This window comes from Artibeus jamaicensis, unplaced genomic scaffold (genome assembly GCF_021234435.1).
Source record: "Artibeus jamaicensis isolate MK-2021 breed Jamaican fruit bat unplaced genomic scaffold, CSHL_Jam_final contig_589, whole genome shotgun sequence".
In the NCBI taxonomy this organism is placed as follows: domain Eukaryota; kingdom Metazoa; phylum Chordata; class Mammalia; order Chiroptera; family Phyllostomidae; genus Artibeus; species Artibeus jamaicensis.
The window spans coordinates 217,267-240,515 of record NW_026521896.1 but is presented as its reverse complement, the minus strand read 5'-3'; the positions used below and the strand labels follow the sequence as shown (position 1 = coordinate 240,515).

Here is a 23,249-nt window from a genome sequence, read left to right as displayed (position 1 = left end):
TTCAGGCCCCACATCCTGGTCATTCCGCACCCAAACAACTTCTAGTCCAGGCTCCCTGCTCCCAGAGACACTGTGGGTGCCTTGCTGGAAGTCTCTGGGAGGCAGCTGGGAAAGAGAACTCATCCACTCAAGGTTGTTTTCCTGGATCCACCAGGTCCTGACCAGGTAATAAATGGTTTGCTTCTCTTCCTGACAAGTTGTTTGAAATGTATGACAAGGGCTTTGTAGCTTGTGTGTTTTGGGACAAAGCCCTAGTCACTTCTCTTCCATCCTCCACACCATGTGGTCCCCAAGGCCCCACCTCATCCCAGGACCTGTGGTGGCCAAAGTGATTTCAGGAGCATCCCCTCGGCACCTAACTCAACACCCTGAGGGCAGATGCTGGAAAAACAGGGAACCCTCACATCTCTTGGTGACCGCAAGCGGTGGTCACAGCCGAGGCTCACCAGTCCACTGGCTCAGCCTGAAGTATGTTTCGGCCTGGCTTGGTCTCGAGGCCTGCGCACAGTGACTAAGCTCAAGGAATGGTCCTAATCAACCCCGGCTCCTAGCACTAAGCGCCTTCCCTATCTTGTAAGATAGGTGCGGTGTCCTGAAACCTGTGAGCTGGGGGTCGTGGGCTCATGCGAAGTCCTGGGGACACATTTGCTCCAGACGTTCTCCAAAGTCCTGGATCCGGCGCTGCGCTTCAGCCGAAGACCAAGAGCCTGAAAGTGTGGCGGCACTGGGAAGTAAGATGGGGGAGGATGTGGGAAACTTTTTGTCAGCTCTCCTATTTCTCTGGCCCGGACTGCGGGAGCCGCCTCCGGCGCAGCCCGCGTGGATCTTTCCGCAGGCCGGACCGTCTGGGCACAGGAGAGCGGCCAGCCAGCCCCGATCCACCTCCGAGAAGCGTAGCGGTCGCGCCTCCGCGCCCCTCCACTCTCCGGGCACCGCGGCGGCAGCCACCGCCACTCCCCCACATTCCAGAGGCCGCAGCGCCGTCTCCTTCCTCGCATTCCTGCTCCCACAAAGGAGTCCCTCCGCCCCCGCGCGGCCGCGGGAGGAGGGGGCGCGGCCCGGAGCCTCAGAGCGCACATTCCTCCGCTTCGCGCGCCAGTGAACGGAGCGCAGCGGCCCCCGGACTGCGTGGCCAGCGGAGCGACCCCGGCCCGGCGCCGGCCCCGCCCCGCGCCTAGGGGTCCCGGGGCGGGCTCCGGGTTCGGGCGGACGATGCAGCGGCGCAGCCGGAGCGGCGGCGGGAAGCCGAGGCGGAGGTGACCTGCGGGGGCCGGCGGGCCGGGCCATGCAGCGCTCCCGGGCGGCCGCAGACGAGGCGGCTCTGCTTCTGGCCGGGCTGGCCCTGCGGGACCTGCAGCCAGGCGGTGACTCTCCGGGTCGGGGTCGGCAAGGGCCGCGGCCGGGGCCTGGAGAGGAGGTGGCGCCGGTGCTGGGCCGCCGAGGGAAGGGCGGCGCCGGCGGCCCCGAGGCCGGAGTGGACGGACCGAGTCGTGGGGAGCGCGGCCCGCGGCGCGCCGGGGCCCCCGAGCTGAGCGCGCAGCCGGCGGGCAGCCCGCGGGCCAGCCTGGCGGGCTCTGACGGCGGCGGCGGCGGCGGCAGCGCCCGCTCCAGCGGCATCAGCCTGGGCTACGACCAGCGCCACGGCAGTCCACGCTCCGGCAGCTCGGACCCGCGTCCCGGCCCCGGACCGCCGTCGGTGGGCAGCGCCCGCTCCAGCGTATCCAGTCTGGGCTCCCGCGGCTCGGCCGGCGCCTACGGCGACGCGCTCCTGCCCGGCGCCGGTCCCGCGCCGACTCGCTCCCCGGAGCCTGCGGGGCCGGCCGCCTTCCCTCTGCCTTCGCTCCCGCTGTCCCTGGGCCGGGAGGCCGGCCCGAGCGCGGCGGAGCGGCGGCTGGAGGCGTTGACGCGAGAGCTGGAGCGGGCGCTGGAAGCGCGAACGGCGCGGGACTACTTCGGTGAGCGGGTCCTGACGGCGGCGGAGTGGCGGCCGCATCGGCGGAGGACAGGCTTGGGTGGCCCGCGGCTGGCGCTGTCGAGGGGCTGGGATGAGGAGGGGGATCCGGCGGCGTGTTCCGTGGGTGTGTAAGGGTGAATCGCCGGCCTCTTCTCTAGATCGTGCGGCGGGAGAGGGGTTCTGAGGAAATGAGTTGAAGCCCTTATCCTAACTGGGAGAAAAAGTCATGTTAATAGGCTGAGCAAGCCATTTCCGTTTATTTTTTCTTAATCCTTGGCTCTCCCCTCTGTTCATCCTGCTTGATGATTTGTGACCAGGATTGGCCTAAACTGTGTAGGGCCCCAGCCCTCTTGCTGTTCCCCCCACGCCAGCAGTATAGGTTTTGGAGACCGGGTGGTGGAGTGGTTCAGGTACCAGCAGACCCCGCCTGACCTGAGGCCCTGCCTGGTCTGACGTGAGACGGTAGCTGTTGGAAGTAGAGTGGTGAGGGAGGAAGAGTCCAGCATTAGGGGGAGGGGAAGGGGAAGGGAGGGGGACCAAGCCTGTCACGCTGGGCTTTCCTCTCTACGGGCTGCGCTTTGTATATGGGATGTTTCCAAAGGGAATCCTGCTTGACAGCATTTGCAAAGATCACTGGTTTGTGACAGTCTCATTTTTCCAGTCTGAGCCTGGCCCGCACTGATCTCCCTTAGACCTTTGGACAATTCTTAGGACTCTTAAAGCTTGAGGTTCCTAGAAGAGGTCTGGGGAGGGGGTTTCCCTCCCTCCCTCACTGATAAGTAGGAAAGCGGAGGAACCCAGTTTTGGGGTGGGGGCAGAGCTGGCTGGTGGTTATCCTGGCCAGGGACTGAGTCCGTGGCTGGGTTTCACGCATTCATTCCTCCTAGCAGCTCAGGACGCCCTGAACTGGACCGTGAGGGGGGAGGAGGCTGTATGTGACAGGTCAGATGGGGGCATTTCAGAGGAAATAATGTGGGCAAAAGGAGGCAGGATGTGGATTGTCCCACCACATTCTCCGGGGTTGCAGCCCAGGAGGGACCAGGGGGTCAAGGGAGTGTGTGGGCCTGCTTTCGGAAGGGGAGATGCAGAAGGGTTTCAGGCTCATCTGGGAGCGATAGGGTGAGAATGTCTGGTGTGACTGCTGTGGCCTGGCCTGGGAGCAGGGTGATGAGTTAGAGAGCTGCTGCCTCTTGTGCCTGCCTGGTGCAGGAGCAAACACTGTCTTCTGAAGAGAAAGACTTTTCATTGCTCCGCACACAAAAGGCTGTTCATTTTCCTGCCCCTACCTACTGCAGAACCTGCTGGGGGTGTGTTCTGTGGGTCTGCGCAGCTCCAAATGAATCTTTGTGTGAAGATTAAGTGGCCAGACCCAGGCAGATAATGGGAGAAGTGAAGGGGCTCAAGGCACAAGACCACAGTGGGGAGGGAGTGGGTCAGCCTTTGTAGTCAAGGGAGCTGCTGCCTGGTTCCAGCCCATTGAAGCAGTGGGAAGGGGAGGTGAGTGATGATAGACCTTTGTTTTCAAGAGAAGCCAGATTTAGGTAACAGTTTTCTGATTTTAAAAATACAGGCAAGTATTTGCTTGAATGGCTGACATTTTACTGCTGATATTTGATGGTTTGGAACTATAAAAGTGGCAATTTCATGTGATTCAACCTGAAAAATACAGCATTTTACACAAGAAGGTCTGCAGGTAACCTGAGTCCAAGTGATGTGTAGTAAACTTCATCTCAGGGTGGGCATCTTCCTCTCTGTGCCATTCCTTCCTCTCCTTGACTCTGGCACCAGCTGACTTCCTGCTCCCTCTGCCATTCATCCATGTCTCGGGAACTTTCCCATTGCTTCTCACCAAGTTCCATTGTCATTAGCCAGCCAGCAGCCTCAGGTTTCCAGAACCTCTTTAAGTTTGGTGACCTGTCTGCCCTGTCCTCAGCCACTGAGTCCCAGAGCCATACTCTGTTTTTGTTGCCCTTATGCAGTCTACAGTTCTGACCGTGGCCTCTGTCTCACTCGTACCTGTGATTCCTCTCATTGCTGTCTGCCCTGTGGAACTTGGCCCCAAGTCAGTGCTGCAGCCCCTAGTTCTGCCGCACACCAGGGGCCAGGGTGATGGTCTTCTGTTCTTCTGGGTGCCATCTACCACCCTAAGCCTTGGTCAGTTCCCTCTTGTGTTCCTTCAGCAACATTCCTCTGTCCTCCAGCCCTGCCTTTTCTACTTGTCTGAGAAAGTTGAGGTCAACAGCTGTCTTGCCCAGTGGCTTCCTGTTCTTTTCCCCATGGGTTCTTAAGTCCACATCCAGATCTGAGGACAAGGGTCCTTCTGTCCCCAACCCTACCTTCAGCTTCCCTCTTTCCACTGCCCTTGTCCTTTGGTTATAAGTATGTACAAGGATCTTCCGTTAAAAAAAGAAAACCCACAAAAAACGCCTTAAAGCTGCATGGCCACAAGGTCTCCTTGGCCCTTTCATCCATCTTCTCATCAGGTGTCTGGTGGGCATCGCCTTTGCTTATCTGCCTCTGGTCTCCCCTCCCCGGCTGCCCCAGCTCTTGCACAGGACCCTGGTGCTGCCCCTGCCCCAGCGGGTGTTTGCCCGGCCTTGCTGTTCTAGCCCTCATGGCTACATCCCCCAGCTGGAGTCAGCTCTCCTTGAAACGCTCTGCCCCCTGAATTTCTGAAGTGCCTCTTGCTTCTCATTTTCCTTCTTCAGTGTATTTTTGTCAAAGTGACACAGGCACATTTTTAGGGAAACATCAAAGAGAACCAAAAACCTAATGGTGCGAGGGCATAGCCGGTCCTCCTGTCCTGGGTCCCACAGGCAACGGACTGCTCTCTTCTCTTTTTCACCACACAGTCCGGTAACTTAGAGAAGTGACTAGGTTAGGCTTTCAAAATAGAAAGGCGGGAGTGGAGGCGTGAGAGTGGATTGTTTTCATTTTAGAAAGATAAGTCTGGCTGCAGTTTTGGGTATGCGTTATTGGGGGCCAGGCTGGGGCACCATGAGGAGGCTATTGAAGTAACCATTGGGATAAGAATTGGTAATGATCAGTCAGTCAGGCTAGCGAGAGTGTGGGGAGGGAACGGAGTCAAGATAAGGAAACAGGAGTCCAGATTCAGAGTTGGAGGTGAGAGGTGGACCTGGCCACTCCCTAAAACCTAGCTACGCAAAAGAGCCATTTCCTGAGCAGGAGTCCAGAGGCACGAGAAGGCTCCCAGGGGACCCTGGAGAGGTCTGGGGGCCCTGTAGGAGGTGGAGGAGGTGGAGGAGTGACTCAGGAGAGAGAGGTCCGGGCTGGCAGAGCCCTCTGCAGGTAGCAGTTGAGAGGGGCTGGGACTGCCCAGGGAGACCTACAGACATGGTGTGTTTGGATTCTGCCTTTTCAAAACATTTAAGTTAGTGATGAACTTCAGTATGGAAAGATTTCACATACAAATCTAGGTATCTAACTTTTCTTGAAAAATTAGAATCTTTAGCAGTGCTGGGCCTACATTCATACCCTGTAGCTCAGAGGTGGCGGACACAAGGCCCTCAGGCCCAATCGGTTGTCTGCTTTGTTTTATCCGGCCTGGCACCTTGTTTCTACCCAGTGGCAGTGCCAAGCTCCTTGCCCCTAGCTAAAGAGTAGTTACATTTATACAGTCCTAAAATTACATTTGGCCCTTTGAAGACAACGGCAAGGCTGATGTGGCCCCTGGTGAAAAAGAGTTTGACACCCCTGCAGTTGTTAGCGCAGCTGAGGCATGGCTGCAACTTCTGGCGGTCATGGCTCTCTTCTCCATTCACCTGGGTCACCATCAGTCACCTTTACCTTCCTCCCTAGTTTGACAGTGAATGAACTGGTCCTCCCAAGCCCTGGGAGAATAGTCATGGGTGACTCACAACAGAGTGGGAGAAAATCTTGGAAGGGTGAGGAACCAGGTGCGGGTCATGTCCTGGAAACCAAAGAGGAGAGGTCCCCTTGTGGCAATATTAAATGGCAAGTCATGGAATTGCAGTTAGGAGATGACTGAGTGTGGACTATGCTTGCTTTCCTGACTGAGGGAAGGAGGGAAATGGGGTGGCTAATGGAGAGAGGGGCTCTTTAAGATGGAAGAGGCTCAGCCGCGGTTAAATGTTATGGAGAGAGTGAGGGGGCCGGCCCTGGAGCTGGAGCAGCCAGATTCGGGTCCAGCAGGCAGGTGGAGTGCATCTTCGTGCCCTTGGGGCCTGGGACTCCTGGGTAGCTCTGAGAAGGGCATTTCTGATGTGTGACGTGGCCACTTATGGTCTGGGTATCCAGGAGCACTGGTCAGGGAGTCCTCTAGGGCCAGTGCCAAATTTTGCTGTGGCATTCCTTGTTACGCCTCTTCTTACCACCCCTCCTCCCCTGTCTGCTGGGCACCCCAGCCTGTGCTACCAGGGGTGGTCACTGATTCCACCTAGCAATCCCAGATGCATTACTTAAAAATCACATACTCAGACATGTTTTTAATCAGCTTCATTTTCCTCCATAGCACTTGCTTCCTCCTGAGGTGCTATGTGTTTTCTGTCTCCTTCCACTGGAATACAGGCCCCTGAGGGCGGGGACTTGATTGATGCGTTGTAGACTCTCCTGCACCTAAGTGTGCAGAGGACGTGTGGCAGGCCATGGCTGTTGATATGCTGACTAACAAGACAGTAAATGAACCGTAGGGTACAGATGAGAACAGTGTGGCTGGGACAGGTCAGTGGCTCTGCCCTGTCTGTGCCTGTGTGGTCTTCCGTCCTTCTGGGTCATAGACAGAAGAAAGGAGTTTTCCTTAGTCTAAGAGCAGGTCATGAGGGAAGGGGTTCAGAATGACTTTCTAGGTAAAAACAGTCATAATGATTTTGATCATGAGGATGACTCTGCTGGGCACTTTGCTAAACAACAACAGCAACAAACCCTACGTAGTGGGTACCCTTATTGTCCTGTGTTAGACATTAGTAACTGCGTGCTGGAGGCCTAGAGAAGTTCACTTGCCCAAGGTCAGGTGCATGGGCAGCATTAGGACTGGGAGTTGGATGCGTGTCTCTCCACCCCCACGTTCATGATGCTGACCACTGCTCTCTCCTGCCTCTCCCACCCATAGGCATTTGCATCAAGTGTGGGCTTGGCATCTATGGAGCAAGGCAAGCGTGCCAGGCAATGGGGAGCCTATATCACACCGACTGCTTCACGTGTGACTCCTGTGGTAGGTAACCTTTTTGTGGCCCCTTTGGCACCATGAACTGCCTTGTACCTAAGTTCCAAGTAGATGGACTTCCAGATCTGACCTAGGCTGAGCGTGGAGGAGGCTAAGTTGTGGCCCCTTTCTCTCTGGGCCTGGCCTGTTTGAGAGGCCCAAAGCCCTGGGAAGATGTGTGGGGCCAGGGAGGAGCCTTTTGCTGGCAGTAGAGAAAGGCTCCGTCTCCCTCTCTGGGCCAGGGCTTTGAAGCCTTACTGCTGTTCAGGGTACTGATGGCTCCTGGCTGCCTAGGTGCTGTGCCTTCTTTCTGCCTGGGTATGGGACTGATATTTCTTTTCCATGAAATTCTTTTTTGTGTGAATTTTGCACACAGTATAAACTATAAATGTTGTAATTGAATCTAGACAAAGTTACAAAAAGAGAAAAGTAACTATAACCCAACTAGCATATATCCACTCTTGATTTTCCTGCTGTCCTTTCAGGCTTTGCCCCAAAGCAGACATCTTTCATTCATTTACACTAAACATTTAATATTTTATTTTATTAAAGTATAGTACAGGCCCAGTGTTAAATCATATCATTCTGAGAAGCGTTTTTCCTATAGCAGAAAAACACTTATTTTTCCATTATTGTAGGAATTCTTCACATATCTTGGATAAAGTTCTTTGTTGGATATATGTATTGTAAATTCTTATTTACTTTATTTTATTTTAAAGATTTTATTTATTTATCTTCAGAGAGGGGAAGGGAGGGAGAAAGAGAGGGAGAAAAACATCAATGTGTGGTTGCCTCTTAGGTGCCCCCCACTGGGGCCCTGCCCAAAACCCAGGCATGTGCCCTGACTGGGAATTGAACTGAAGACCTTTTTGTTTGCAGACCAGCACTCAATTCACTGAGCCACACCAGCCAGGGCTGTAAATTCTTCCTAACTGATTTTTGCTTCATTACTTTCAAAATGAAGTCTTTGGATGAAAAGACATCTTTAATGAAGTCCAATTAATCTTTGTTGATAGTTATTTCTTTTAATGTCCTCTCCCTGAGGACATTACAATCTTTGTAGTCTCATGTTTTAGATGTTAGTAGTTACTTTGTAAGCATATTAAAGACACATACTCTGTATTCTGTGTCTAATATTCCCAGTCTCTGATGTCTTCTCAAACCCTACTTCTCTGGTTTACTGTTTACTCTTGGTCATGATGCCTTGTTTTGTCACGTGTGTTTTGTAACTTTGGCAGGATACCTGAGGGAGTTCGTTGAGGTCTGTATTGAAGGTTCATTTTCCTAGGGAATGTTTGAAAGCTTTCTGTAACAGAAAGTTTTAAACTTGAATGGGGGAGAATGTATTTTTTTACTTTTATGACTATTCTTATATACTCATGGACTTTAATTCATGCAATATACTGCAATAGAGTCATTCTTTTTCATGTGCAAATTTTCTCAAACTTGGCCAGAGGAAGTCCCTTCCAATTGGCTTCTGTGCCCTTCGATGTGTTCCCATCATTCTTTGAGCACTTCTTTACTCTGGCACAAGATGTTCTAGGTTTATCTTTGTTTTTAATTGAGTGCAATTTATATATAGTACAGCAAACAGATCTAAGTATATGGTAAAACGATTTGGATAAGTGTATCTATTTTTATGTAACCCTAACAAAGATATAGAAAAATTTTTTTAAATCTTTCCCAAGGACATTTTTTCATTGCTTTTAGGGAGAGAAGAAAGGGTGGGGAGAGGGAGGGAGGAAGAGAGGGAAGGATGGAGAGAGAGACAGAGAGAGAGAGAGACAAAGAAACATCGATTGGTTGCCTCCTGTATATGCCCCGACTGGGGATCGAACCTGCAACCTCGGTATGTGCTCTGACCAGAAATTGAACCCACAGCCTTTCAGTGCACAGGATGACCCTCATACAAACTGAGCCACACCAGCCAGAGATTGAAAATTTTAAACACCCTGGAAACTTCTCTCTTGCCCTTTGTAATTACTCTGTATACTCCCTAGTCAGTCCACATAAACAGTGTCGTTTCCCCCACCATAGGTTAGTTTTGTCAGTCCTAGAACTTTATAAAAATACCAGCATATAGTATGTACTATTTTGTGGTTGATTTTTTTTTTGCTAAGCATATCAATTTTTTTTGTCCATGTTACTGCATAGACTCAAGGAGTTGTAGCTCACTCCTTTTTTGTAGCTCAGTAGGAGTCTATTGTATGAATACACCACATTTATATATCACAATTAATTTATCCATTTGACTCTTGCTAGATACTAGATTGTGCTATAAACATTCTTGTGCCGGTCATTTGTGGACAAATGTTTTCATTTCTCTTGGGTAAGTTACAAGAAGTGGAATTTCTGGGTCATGGGCTAAGTGTATGTTTAACTTCATAAGAAACTGGCAGACTATTTCCAAAGGGCTTGTACCATTTTATACTCCTACTAGAAAATATGAGAAAGTTGGGTTAGTCTATGTGTCAGCCAGCAGTTGGTATTTTAGTCTTTTCAGTTTTAGCCATTCTAAATAGATATGGCACAGTATCTCCTTGTGATTTTTATTTGTATTTCCCTGAGAACTAATGAAGTTGAGCATCTTTTTGTCTGCTTCTTGGTCATTTGTATCATCTTTTGTGCAGTCTGTTCAAGTCTTCAGTTTTTAAATTGGGAGTTATTTGTTCTTACTGTTGTAGGAAAAAATATGTATCTTCTGAGTACAAGTTGTTTTCATGTGTGTTTTGTATTTTTTCCTAGTGTGATTTAAAAATATTTTAAATTTATTTTAAACCAGATTTTACATTTTGATGAAATCCAGTTTGTCAGTGTTCTTGTTGTTTTATAGTTACTATTTTTTATGATTTAAATTTTTTTGTCTCCCTTTAAGTCATGAAGATAGTTTCCTGTATTTTCTTCTAGAAGCTTTAGGTTTCTCATTTTTACGTTTAGGTTGATAACCCATTTCACATTAATTTTTATGTATGGTATGAAGTATGAAATTCAATGTTTTATTATTATTATTATTTTAGAGAGAGGGGATGGGGCAGGGAGAAAGAGAGAGAGAAACATTGATGTGAGAGAGAAATGTTCATCGGTTGCTTCTTGTATGTGCCCTTATTGGGGATTAAATTTGCAACCCAGGTATGTGTCCTGACCAGGAATTGAACCTGTGACTTTTTGCTTTGCAGGCTGACGCCCAGCCAGATGAGCCACGTTGATCAGGGCTGAATTTTATTTTCTTCCCACGTGACTATTCAGTTGTTTCAGTACTAGGTGCTAAAAAGATTTTGCTTTCCCACTTGTGTGTTTGTTGAAATATTTATGGGTTCTGTTCCAGTGATCTTTTTTGTCTGTCCTCATCCCAATATTATTACACTATCTTGATTACTGTAAATCTTAAAATAGGAGGCAGTGTAAGTCTTTACATTTCTTTGATTTTTTTCAAGATTATTTTAGTTATTCTCTGTGTGTGTGTTTTTTTTAAGATTTTATTTATTTCCAGAGAGAGGGGAAGGGAGGAAGAAAGAGACAGAGAAAAATGTCATGTTTGGTTGCCTCTCACATGCCCCCACAGCTGGGGACCTGGCCCGCAACCCAGGCATGTACCCCGACTAGGAATTGAACCAGCAACCCTTTGGTATGCAGGCCGGCACTCAGTCCATTGAGCCATACCAGCCAGGGCTGTTCTTTATATTTGTATATAAATTTCAAAATTGGCATGTCAGTTTACATACACACACATGCACACACACACACACACACACACACACACACACAATGAGTGCTGGCATTCTGATTGAGCAGCATTGAATGTATAGGTCAGTTTGAGGAGAATTGGTACCAGCACATTTGAAGCCATGAAGATGGTTGTCGGAACTGTGCAGGGTCTGTGACAGGTCAGCGGCTACCGTTTTGCAGACGCTGACTGAAGATGTGAGCCGACCAGGCAGAGACTCAGCACCGCAGGCTGCATGTGCACCCTGTTGGTATCATGCCTGCCCTCTCGAGTTCCACTGGGGTGGCACAGAGTGGCCTCCGTGGATGCTGGATACGCAGTGGGTGTGTGTCAGGGCTGAGCATCCCTGAGCTTCGGGAATGCCAGTATTTTATAAAGGGCTGCCAGCAAAGCTCTCTGACCCTCGTCCTTTAGGAAGACATCTTTGTTATACTGGAGAGCAAACAAACCTGTGAGGGCAGTCTGCTTCGGAGGAAGATGTTATCTCTGCCTTCTAAGCAGTTTACTCCACAGATGTCTGTGGAAAGATAATGCAGAATGAAAGCTGCCAGCCCTTGGTTTGTAAGATGCGCAGAACTGAGAGATCCAGCGGAGAGCTGTTCTACGGCAGTGGTCTTCTCTGTTTATATAGGTCTTTTACAGTTCCTCCCAGCAAAGTTTGGTTTTTCAGAGTGAGGTCAGACATGTCTTTCATTAAGTTTATCCCTTAGTACTTACAGATTTTTTGGATACTATTATAAGGGCAGTTTAAAAAATTATAAGTTCATTTTCCAATCATTTGTTGCTAGCATATAAAAATATGGTGAGTTTTTATATGTTGTCCACCTATTCTACCACCTTGGTAAACTCACTTATTAGTTCTAGTAGTATTTTTGTAGACTCCTTATAATTTTCTACAAAACACAATCATGTCATCTGTGCTTAAAAATAGTATTACTTGCCCTGGCTGGTGTGGCTTAGTGGTTTGAGCACCAGCCTGCAAACCAAAGGGTCACTGGTTCGATTCCCAGTCAGGGCACATGCCTGGGTGGTAGGCCAGGTCCCCAGTTGTGGGGGTGTGCAAGAGGCAACCACATATTGATGTTTCTCTCTATCTCTTTATTCCTGCCTTTCCCTCTTTACAAATAAGTAAATAGAATCTTTAAAAAATAGTCTTACTTTTCCTTCCTAATTAAAAAAATACTTCCCTGTGTTATTTTGCACCATGTGTGCCCAGTGGTGAACCCTAAGTGGAGAAGCGTTTATGGTTTCACCATCGTGCCTTGTGTGAGCCATGGGTTTGCTTGGATGCCCCTCATCAGGTGAAGGAGGCGCCCTCATGTTGTTGGTCAGGTGCTGCGTCTTCTCCCGACTCTCATGGGGATGCTCCTTGCAGCTGCTGGGGCTGCTGCTTTGACGAGGACGCCTCTCTCCTGTTAGGCTCCTTCACCTAGTCAGAGCTGTATTTCTGGTGTTCACGGAATAAGGAAATTCATTCTAAAAAGTGCTGTCAGTTTAACTGAAGTACATGTGATTTTTTAAAAAATTAGAACATCAGCCCTGGCTGGTGTAGCTCAGTGGATTGAGCGCGGGCCTGAGAACCACACGATCGCGGTTCGATTCGGTCAGGGCACATGTCTGGGTTGCAGGCCGGTTCCCTGCAGGCCAGTTCCCAGCAGAGGATGCACGAAAGGCAACCATACATTGATGGTTCTCTCCCTCTCTCCTTCCCTTCCCCTCTAAAGGTAAATAAATAAAATCTTAAAAAAATAAAATCTAGGATCTTATTGTCTAAAAAAAATTAGAACATCAGTATACATTAGAAATAAATTTCTCAAATATTTGGCAACCTCTCACAATAGTTCTGCTGACAACATGTTCTATTTAATTTTTATTAATTGCTACATGAAAAGATGCTCAACAGCGCTAATAATCAGGAAAGTGCCAATTAACACCACAGTGAGATACCACCTTACACCTGCCAGAATGGCCACCATCAGTAAATCAACACACCAGTGCCGGTGGGGATGTGGAGGGAAGGGAACCCTCATGCACTGTTGGTGGGAGTGCAGGTTGGCGCAGCGACTGTGGAAGGCAGTGTGGAGTTACCTCAAAAAATTAAAAGTAGAACTGCCTTATGAACTAGTGACTCCACTTCTGGGTATTTATCCATAGAACCCCAAAACACTAATTCGATGAGATACGTGCATCCCTGTGGTCATTTTATATGCAGCATTATCTGCAGTAGCCAAGATACTCAGCAGCCCAAGTGCCCATCAATAGATGAGTGGATAAAGAAGCTGTGGTACACATATACAAGAAAACACTTGGCCATGAAAAGAATGAAATCTTAACATTTGTGACAACATGGGTGGATCTGGAGGGTATTATACCAAGTGAAATAAACCAGAAAAGACAACATGTGATCTCACTTATATGTGGAGTATTAAAATAAAAAAGAACAAACAAAACAGAAACAGACCCATCAACACAGACAACAGACTGCTGGTTGCCCTGTGGGAGGGGGTTTGGAAGGCTGGGTGGAGAAGATGCAGGGGTTAAGAAGGACAAAAGAGTCAGGGATGTAAAGCACAGCTTAGGGAATGTAGTCAGTGATATTGTATGGTGTCAGATGGCACTGTACTTACTGGGGGGATGGCTTTATAGGTCATTTAAATGTTTAATCACTGTGTTGTACACCTGAAACGAGTATTGAATGTCAATTGTAGTTGAAAAGTAAATTAAAAAAATTAGTATAATAAGATAGCATTAAAGGGAAATTAAAAAAATTGTCCCTAACCCACGTCTCATCTGCTGGAGGAGGGTGCTGAGAAGTGGCAGTAGGGACCCATCTTTGGTTTCCAGCAGCCCAGGGACCCCTCTCAACCCTTGTCCTTGCAGGGAGACGACTTCGTGGGAAGGCCTTCTACAATGTGGGGGAGAAAGTGTACTGCCAGGAGGACTTCCTGGTGAGTCAAAGGGGCAGGGGCCCTCTGGATTCCCATGCACACCTGAGGCCAGAAGCCAGCTGCTGGCTGGGCAGTGAGTGCCCCTTTGTCACGTAACCTCCTGGACCCTGTGTCTCCTGCCAGTACTCCGGGTTCCAGCAGACGGCTGACAAGTGCAGTGTGTGCGGACACCTCATCATGGAGATGGTGAGAACCTCCCCTGGCCTCCTGGGGCCTCTCTGGCATGGGCAAACTCACGCCCCCACCCTTTTTACCTGTTCAAACCTGCCAGGGGCTTGGAGCCAGAGCCTGTTCCGGGGCTGTGAGGAGCCTTCCACCCACACTGACCCTTCAGGGTCTCTCACCCCCAGATCCTCCAGGCCCTTGGGAAGTCCTATCACCCAGGCTGCTTCAGGTGCTCTGTGTGCAACGAGTGCCTGGACGGGGTGCCCTTCACTGTGGACGTGGAGAACAACATCTACTGTGTCAGAGACTATCACTCGTGAGTAGCCGTGCATGGCGCAGGTGTAACTCCCGCCATTTCTTCAGCCTTCCCTGGAAACAGTTCCTGGCTGGACTGTGTTCTCGTTCTTGACCTGCTCACTTCCGGCCTCTCCTTGTGTGCTCATCGGGTGGGTCAAGGCACAGATCTCTGTCTTGAGCCCCCTATCTCAGGTGGGTCAGCCACCACCCATCTCATTGCTCTTTGCCACCTTTGCCTGCATGCTCCCCGCTCCTGGTGGTAGGGACTTCCCTTACTGCCTTACCTAGCATTCATACATCTGCTCTGAGGGTCAGGCCAGGCCTCTTCTGCCTGGTATGGAGGGTTGGGGTCTTTTTCCTGCCCGTATGGTCCCCATGTGAGCAGCCACTCCGTTCTCCCTTGCTGTGACTCCAGGCTCAGCCCCTGCAGCTCTGGTCCTATGTTGCTTCCTCGGATGGGGTTGGTACCTGGCATAGGTCCTTGGTACACAGCATGGAGTCAGGCTTTGCAGGCATCTCAGTTGGAGGACACCCTAAACTTGGACATTAGTGGGCAGAGATCTTGCAGAAAGTGTGAGGAAGAAGGTTGAGTGGAACCTGAAGCCATCCTGGTGGAGGTGATCAAGTGGAGGTGACTTGGAGAGCCAGATAAAAGGCCAGTGCCAGGAAAGCATGGCAGAAGTGGCCCCCACCCCAGTGTGTCCACAGAAGGAAAGGGGGCCTGACGCTTGGGTGCTGTCCTGGGGGTGGGCCTGCCCTGTGCCCTTGACCTCTGATCACTCAGCTGGTCACTTCTGGTTTTCTTTATTGTTCTAGGGTTTTTGCACCAAAATGTGCCTCCTGTGCTCGTCCTATCCTCCCTGCGCAGGTAGGAACCACTCACCAGGTGATGACGAGGCACCTGGCCCAGCCCAGTCCCTGCCTGGTCCTGCCTGGATCAGCCCTAGTCCTTGGGCTCCTGTGGGAGGGCTGAGCAGATGCTCCTGCCCCGTATCCCTCAGGGCCAAAGGGTGTGTATGCAGAGTGCTGGGTCCCTGCATGAGTTAGAGGGACATGGTGGCCCCTGCTGCTTGGCTGCCCTCAGCTCCTTTGCCCATGGATGGAGGAACTGCTCCTGGGTCTGGTATCTCTGCAGGCGGAGGCGGTGGGGGAACCAGGGAGATGAGGGGACGGTCCGTGCAGGGGACATCCTCGGGAAGGGCAGCCCTCCGAGGTACTGGGTCTTCCACATATGCTGGTTCTGCCCCAAGCTGGGGAAGCAGGGTTGGCAGTGGTCTCCTGACTCCAAAGAACTGAAAAGAATACGTACCCACACGTTTACACCCACGTGATGGCTCTCGTGGGTGTGTATGCACTTGTGGCTGCAGCCTTGGGCACAGGCACATCCGTTCCCGTGCATCTGCTGGTGCCGTTCTGGCCGCACAGAAACCCAGGTGTCAGTGCTGACAGGGGCAGGAGTGCACACCCACCGGGACCAGCACAAGGTGTAGCTTTGTGCCCCCCACACAATTCACCTCTCGCCCCAGCTTATTGTGTGTGAACCCCATCTCTTCCTCCAGGGCTGTGAGACAACTATCCGAGTGGTGTCTATGGACAGAGACTACCACGTGGAGTGTTACCACTGCGAGGTGAGCCTGCCCTGCCCCTGGAAGGCGAGAGGCTGGGGCAGTGTCCCTTCACATGGGTCCCCCTCCAGGTGTTCTGTGGGCCCATCTCTTCCTCATGGTTTCTCACCCATTCCGCCTGTCCTCCCCACCCACCGTGAGCCCTGTCCCCAAGTTACATTCTCTCAGCCTGTTTGCTATTCAGTCACATATTTACTAGTGATTTACAGTGCGGGGGGTACTGTAGATCACATAGAATATAGTCCTACTCCCATGGGAGAGCCGAGTCTTCAGGCATTATCTACACAGATCATTATTGCTTCATAGGGGGTTTTCAGTGCACACAGAAGGCCTTGGAAAATCATGGAGGGCTTTCTGGAGGAGGTAACACTGAAGCTAAGATCTGAAAGATGAACTAGAGGTAGCCAAGGAGGCAGTGAGAAGGGCATTTTCAGGCAGGTGAAGCAGAACGTGCTTAGGTGTGAAGATGGGCGTGGTGTTTGGTTTCATTGGAGAAGTTGGCAGGAGCTGTGGACAAAAAGCCACATGAGCTAAGGAATGTGGACTTAACCTGAGGGCAATGGAGAATGATAAACAAGGTGACACGATGGCATTTGGGTTTTAGAAAGGGTTCAGCACAGTGCAGAGAATGAATGGAGGAAGAGGGGCAGGCAGCTTGGGTTCCCTGAGGAGGCTGGTCCTGGACTCAGGGAAGTAAATCGAGTTGAGTGATTGTTAGGTAATAAAAATAACTGAATTTGGTCAGTGACTGGATGTGGGAGTTTGGGGGTTGGGAGGTATCCATGAGGACCCCAGGAGAAAGGTGAGGGCAACAGGGGGGAATAAGATGCTCTTATTTTTGGCAGCTGGTGACATCTGAGTAGAGGCGTCCGGGTGGCAGCTAGATGGACTGGGGTTCAGACTCTGACTCCAGAGACAAGTACATGGGAGTCATTGGTATATATAACTTTTCTTTATGATCCTCTGCCCTGTGGTTTCTATAGCCTTGGCCTCCCTGAGATCTCAATTCAAGAAGACCAGTGTGCCCTCTTTGGGCAGTCTGGAAAATCTCTCCTGGTCTAACTTGGAGCAGTTAGTTGTTCCCTTCTCTCAGAGATCACTGACCTGCTTTGCCTGTGGTCTGGGGTCTGAGAATCCAGTGTTTGATATATTTTGCCTGGCTTTTCATCGTTAAAGGTAGGATGGGAAGTCTAGTCCTTGTTACTGTGGTGGCCTGAAGCAGGAGCCCCAGCCTGGGTTGGTAGATGGCTGCTGAAGCGAGGGGAGTGGCAGGTCTTCCCGGGAGAGCTGTGGTGGAAGGAGTGGGGTTCAGAATGGTCCAGGGAGTGGTATCTTTGGGAGGGATGTGTGGAGGCAGAGCAATATACGGGGAGGCCAAGAATGGGTGAATGAGGAGGTAGGAGAAAAACCTAGGAGAGCAGTTTGGTTTCAGAGCCCACGGACCGGGAGTGAGAAACCTTCAGTCATCAAAGGTCCACGTGGAACCAGGTTGCCCAGGTGGGGCACGTGGTCCAGTGGTAACAGGAACCCTGCTGGGGGAACAGAGAAGGCGGATCCTGGCCTGCAGAGGGTCATGTTCCCCTGCTCCCAGTAATGGCATCCTGTTCTGCTGTCGTGGAGACTGTGGTGTCTCTCTGGGATCACTAAGCACAGTCCTTAGGGTAAGGTTGGTCACAGGAGTCCAGGAGCAAGTCAAGCAGTGGGTGGGTCACACCCAGAGCCTGGGGACTGTGAGACCCTCGGATGGGAACTAGGGTCTCTAAGTCCCTTTTTGTCCCCTCTGATGTGCAGTAGTTAGTAGCAGGGCCATCGGGAAGCTGTGGCAGGACAGGGAGGACACTGGACACATGAGTGGCTTAGAACATGAGGCTCTGCTGCAGCAGCCCCCAGCTCCATCACTTCTGGAGGGTGGGGTGGGTGTTAGTCACAGGGCCTGTGGGTAGCAAATATCACAGCTTCAAGGCAGGAGTTGGGTCCTGTGTGCGGTGGGAGCGTGACCAAGGGGGCCTCCTTGGGGTGAGTGGCAAAATGAAGGGGAACGTTCTTCAGTCTGGCCTGGTGTCCCACTGTCCCTGCCAGCACATCTCCCACTGCTGCCCTGCACGCTTCCTGGCAGTAGTTTTACAGCAGTCACATGCCAATCACGTGGCTTGTTAAAAAAATGAGCCCATGACATACACCACACTAGCAAAGTGGCAAGATGCAGGAGTAAAAGCACAGCTCCTTGTTTCCTTGGTGTTCTCAATTCTTCTCTTCCATGATCTCAAGGCCGCTGGGGTCAGGCAATTGACAGCCTCTCCTTCCCAAGATCACCAGGGACCCCACATGGCAGGATGCAGGAGACACTTGTCAGTTGTCAGGGTCCTAACGTCTCAGCAGCTTTCCAAGTGCCGACCAGCCCCTTGCAGGCTTGTTGCCATGCCCCAAGGACCATCCATTTCTGGTTTTCCTCACTTATTTTCCCCTCACATTTCCTTGGCTCAGATCTCATTTCTTCTTTATATTGGAGCCTCTATGGCTTAAGCCATTTGTCCTCTCTTCCAGTTTTCTGTGCTCCCTGGGAGATGTAATCCATTTTGTTAGGATCTTCTCATTTTTAAAAAAGGTTTTATTTATTTTTAGAGAGAGTGGAAAGGGGGAAGAAAGGAGTAGAGAAACAACGTGTGAGAGAAACATCCACGGTTTGCCCCTTGGCCCGCAACCCAGGCACGTGCTCCAACAGGGAATGGAACCAGTGACCCTTTGGGTCGCAGGCCGGTGCTCAATCCACTGAGCCACAGCGGCCAGAGCAGGGTCACCTCATTTTTATGCCCGGCCCCCATGCACTGCCCAGGCCTCTCTCCGAGACTGCAGGCTGTGTCACCGTCTCCCTCTCTAAGAGGCACCCAGTTTCCTGTGTCCTGTACTGAGCTCCTGATCCCCACCTGGGAAGAGGAAAGCCCAAGTCCCCTGAAGGCTGGACAGAGCCCTGTCGATCTGTCCACACCCCGGACCCTGAGGTGCCGAGTCTGTTCCCCTTGCCTACACCCACGGGTTGGGCTGTGTTCTTTCCTAGGACTGCGGGCTGCAGCTGAGCGGGGAAGATGGACGCCGCTGCTACCCGCTGGAGGGCCACTTGCTGTGCCGCCGCTGCCACCTGCGGCGCCTCCGGCCAGGGCCACTTCCCTCACCTGCTGTGCACGTCACGGAGCTCTGAGCAGGGGCAGGAGCCTGACCCTGGGGCACTGTGTATTTGTGTGTGAGTGCGTGTGAGGGCAGGCGGGATGGGTGACCCAGGTTGGGTCAGGTAGGAACTTTGTGTCATGGTGGAGCAGCTGCCCCGCCTCTGACCCCCCCCCCGTCACCCCCCCCGCAATTGCCCCCAAGCTGCTGTCCGAGGGGCCGGCCCCACAGCAAAGCTACTATTTATTCACGGTCTGTGCCGTCTCCAGCCGCTTCCTTTCGGCTCTGCCGCTCCCTACTCCCCCCCTTTCTGTTCTGAGACAACCCTTCCCTCCCACAATACCCCCATGAGCCCCTTAGGGGCAGGCACCCTGACCGTTGTGGGTGTAGAGGGGCAGGGTATGCTGGGTGGAGCCAGTTTCCTGCCCCTGAGGGCCCAACTGGCAGGGTGCGGGCTGGCGGGCGGCGGTTGGCATAAGGGTGCGCATGTCTGCGTGTCTCTTTAGGTGTCTTGCCCACCAGTGTGTGCCTTGTTTGGTTGGGGTCACAGGAGGGTGTGGGGCCTGCAAAGGAGGCTTGCCTTTGGCCATTGTGGTCACCTGGATCTGGCTCCTTGGATTCCAGTGGGTGTTTTCAGCCACGACCCCACCCCAGTTTTCTCCCACCTCACCCCCCAACCTTCAGCCTCAGGAAAGGAACCTTCCTTCACTCTCGGGATCCCAATCACAAGTCTCCGAGGAGAGACCAGGAAGGGGCCCCTGCTCCCGCGACGGAGAACCTCTGCTGCAGGAAAGCACTGTATCGGGCTCCAAGACTAACGCGTGTGATTTGACTTAAATTAAGTTTTACCTTTGAGAATATTTTCATTTTCTTTAAAAGAATATAGTTTTCTTCTAAAACTTGGCCCACCGTTGTTACTTTTAGAAAAATTATAATTCACAAATGCCCATTTGTATGTCATATTTTCAGGTGGTAAAAGTATTGTAGTTTGACTATTTTTGTATAAATGCCTCTAAAATCCTGAATATGTGTCTGCCTTTCAGATTTAGAATAATAGCGTGGGGGTTTGTTTGTTGGTGCCTTACGAATGGTGACCTAATGAAGTGCGGCTGGAAGAGCTGCAGATTAATTTTTTTCTTTCAAAGACAACATCAGCATCGGGAAAGCCTGGACGTCCCACTGGTAGCCTTTGTTGGAGTTGCTTGTGTGCAAGAGGCCAAATCATGGTGAATCACAGTGTGCTTTTCCCAGAATACTGACTTAAATCTATTTGTTCCTTTGGGAACCTGAAACACTGTCTCTTGGTTACTGCTCTTGCCGTCCCTTTCCCCCACTGTTACATGTAGGGGCTCTCCTTGTAGGATCATCCATCTCGGGAACCAGACGTTGTGGGGAGCGCCCTTCGGGACCAATGGGAGGAGAGGTGGTGCCAGTGGGGTTCAGCTGAGCTCAGGCCTGGAGCTCGGAGGCCCCCTGGTGGGCCGAGGAAGCAAGTACTGGGAGTATTGGAGATAGTGTTTAAACGCGGAGGTAGGTGCTCCTGGGGGTGGGAAATATGTGTGCCTCCGGAGAAGGGGACTTCAGCAGGATCAGGGTGGTTTCTTGGAGGAGGTGATCCCAGGAGTGGGAGCCTGTTTCTGGCTTTCTCTTTTTAAGCTGGGCTGCTTTGCTCTGTAGCCAATGATCACAGAGTTGTTGGTTTTTTTTTCCTGATTGTCCTCATTTGCTTCTGGTGCCAAAACTGCTTTGCTTTTTGTTCTCCTTGTTGCTGATTCAGCTCTTCTTTTCTCCTTTGTGTCTGCTCTGGAGGTGGCCTCGGCTCTCCCAGCTCCACGCCTGCTCTGCCCGGGTCACCACGCTCTCCCACCCAGCGGGACTGGATTCATGTGCCATATTTTGTCAGAGGCAAGGGGATGTATGACCCTGCGGGCAGTGGGCACGTCTCTGGCCACACATCATCCTTTTCCTCTGAGCTCTAGGGCCCGTGTTGCCTTCTGTCAGGACTGCTGACTGCCACCGTCCCACTGACCACAGAGCCTTTGCATGTGCAGTTCCCCCTGCCTGGCCCACTCCCTGCCTAGTGCTGTACTTCCCTGTCAGAGCCTTCAGGTCTCAGTTACCCAAGTAAGCCAGGCGCCTAGTCACTGCACTTCACCAAACTCCCGGAATTTTGGAACTCTGCTCTCCAAGCTCATTTTCCAAAAGCAGCGTTTTCTAGTCCATTTTAGGAGTGGAGACTGAGGAAGCTGTCTCGGCTGCTTCCAAGCCAGATAGATTTCCCAGGATCCTCCAACACTGGGTGCTAAAACCCCCTGCCCCTAGGATATCTCCCCTGATGTCAGTGCCTGGTGACACTTCTAACTGTGCCGATAATCACTGCTGTGCTTTCATGTATCAAGAGAATAAAAGTACTTATTTTCTTGAGGTCCATCTCCTCACTAGATGGTGTGCTCTCCAAGCCAGAGTCTCTGTCTGGGTCTCCCCAGTGCCTGGCATGTGGTTGGTACCATAGCCCAAGGCAGACCCTGCCCCGGCCTTTAAGGTCTAGACTTAAGAAACCCATCCCCCATTGGCTTGCAAGTTCAAGTGCAGCCTGAGTTGCCCAATAAAGGAACCACAGTGGGACATAAGGCTCAAGAACTGGGGTTTACTCAAGTAGCACACACACTGTGTGTCAAGCGTGTGCATGTGCACCTCAGGCAGTACACACTGGTGTGCCCTGTGCTAGGCCCTCAGCTCCATACTCATGCCTGGAGGCAAGACTTTAGAGTGCTGTGTCCACTGTGTGTGTGTGTGTGTGCGCGTGTGTGCAAGAGACAGCTGTTGGGATGGTGGGCTCCTGGAGGGTTCTGTGGTGGGTCTTGGCCTGGGGTCCTTTCATGGTCATAGGGCAGTGGGGGATGGTGCTGACCCCTCCTGGCCAGTGCTTCCTGCTCCTCTTTGGTCAGGAGACACAGTGAGTTTGTTGAACTGCAGGTAAGCTGGAGTCCCTAGCTCCTGAGGGGCTAGGCATGGCTGGGGCAGTTTGGCAGTGATTTATGGGGCCTGAGAGAGGCTGGGTGTGGGAACTCACAGCATAAGGTCCAGAGAGCAATGGGGGTGAAGGAATGACTCCATGTCAGTGGGCCAGCTCTAGTGGTGGTCAGGATGAGTGTGGCGGTGTGTAGGGCTCTGCCCAGCACCATTTCCTCCCACTTCCGTCCTCATCCCTGAGGCTGGGCTCCAGCTCTGAGAGGGGCCAGGGCTGTGGGATGGGCGAGGGCTCAGCCTGCGAAGGGCACCAGCAGGGCCTCACAAACTGGGATCTCCACACGAGTCTGGGAGTGTGGGAGTGCCCAGGTCCCAGGTGACCTCCCACCAGTACAGCTCTGGAGGACCTGCCTCTGCATGGTGTGTGGGCACTGGATTTGTGTGAGCCTTGAGTGTGTGTGGTGGATACCCAGCTGGGAGAGGGGTGTGTGTACACATGCTCTGGGGACTGGGTCACGACTCAGAGGTTTGGGTGAGGGGCTCAGTGATAGGAGGGGCCCTCTGGCCTGGAGTGGAGATGGTGAGGTTCTTCCTGAGCTATTCTGGGGGGGGTAGTCTGTGTAGCACTCCCTCTCGGAGTTGCAGAAGCTGTCCGAGGCAGCAGACACCCACCAGCTCCCTGGTTCCTGGAGACAGAGCCCAGGATGTGTCCAGAACCCAAGGGAAACACAGGTGGAGCAGAATGGTGCCTTTCCCTTCTGTCTTCTTTCTCTGGCCCTGAGGGCACTGTTGGGCTGTCCTTTCTAAGCCTGGGGATGTGTGTCACAGGTGGACCCTTCCCTGTCCTAGAAGGAGGGTTCCCCTGGAGGTCAGAGGTCTGACAGGGCCCCAAGAACATGAGGCCTCTATGGGCCTCCCTATGCTGCGGGACTGTGGCCCCAAAACATCTGGCTTTTTGGAGGGAAATGCTCACCTGCCTGCCCAGCTGCTCCTGTGTCACTCCCATCTTCTCACACCAGTGCACACTCCTCCCCGTCCGCCATGCAGGGGTAGCTGCCCATGTCACACATGCTCGTTCTTCCCACTGGTTCCATGATTTTGTTACAACCTCCCCCTTACTTCCCTGAAGTTACCTGTCACACACCTGTCTTAGGCACCTGCTTAACACAGGATCACTGCTTTGTGACAGTATCTGGGCCACCAGTGCCCTTTCCACTGTCAG

At 51.8% G+C, this 23,249-nt stretch overlaps 1 protein-coding gene across 2 annotated transcripts; it reads left to right on the top strand.

The window, feature by feature from the left end:
• The first annotated feature begins 905 nt into the window (after positions 1-905).
• WTIP (WT1 interacting protein) lies at positions 906-20,082 on the top strand. Of its 2 annotated transcripts, XM_037137077.2 has the most exons (8): positions 912-1,955; positions 7,044-7,145; positions 13,741-13,808; positions 13,932-13,994; positions 14,159-14,289; positions 15,087-15,138; positions 15,830-15,898; positions 18,951-20,082. In XM_037137077.2, exons 1-8 carry the CDS (start codon positions 1,286-1,288, stop codon positions 19,089-19,091), a joined length of 1,296 nt encoding a protein of 431 aa, XP_036992972.2. In that variant the 5' UTR covers positions 912-1,285; the 3' UTR covers positions 19,092-20,082. The 2 variants fall into 2 exon arrangements, with proteins under 2 accessions (XP_053526532.1, XP_036992972.2); XM_053670557.1 differs by lacking the exon at positions 7,044-7,145 and having other exon boundaries at positions 906-1,955.
• The last annotated feature ends 3,167 nt before the right edge of the window (positions 20,083-23,249 follow it).

Bases quoted from the DNA above. Each gene is read 5' to 3' on its own strand.
- WTIP (XM_037137077.2), top strand. From the start codon at position 1,286: ATGCAGCGCTCCCGGGCGGCCGCAGACGAGGCGGCTCTGCTTCTGGCC. The intron at 1,956-7,043 runs GTGAGCGGGTCC...TCCCACCCATAG, and splicing joins AACGGCGCGGGACTACTTCG to GCATTTGCATCAAGTGTGGG. The intron at 14,290-15,086 runs GTGAGTAGCCGT...TTATTGTTCTAG, and splicing joins TGTGTCAGAGACTATCACTC to GGTTTTTGCACCAAAATGTG.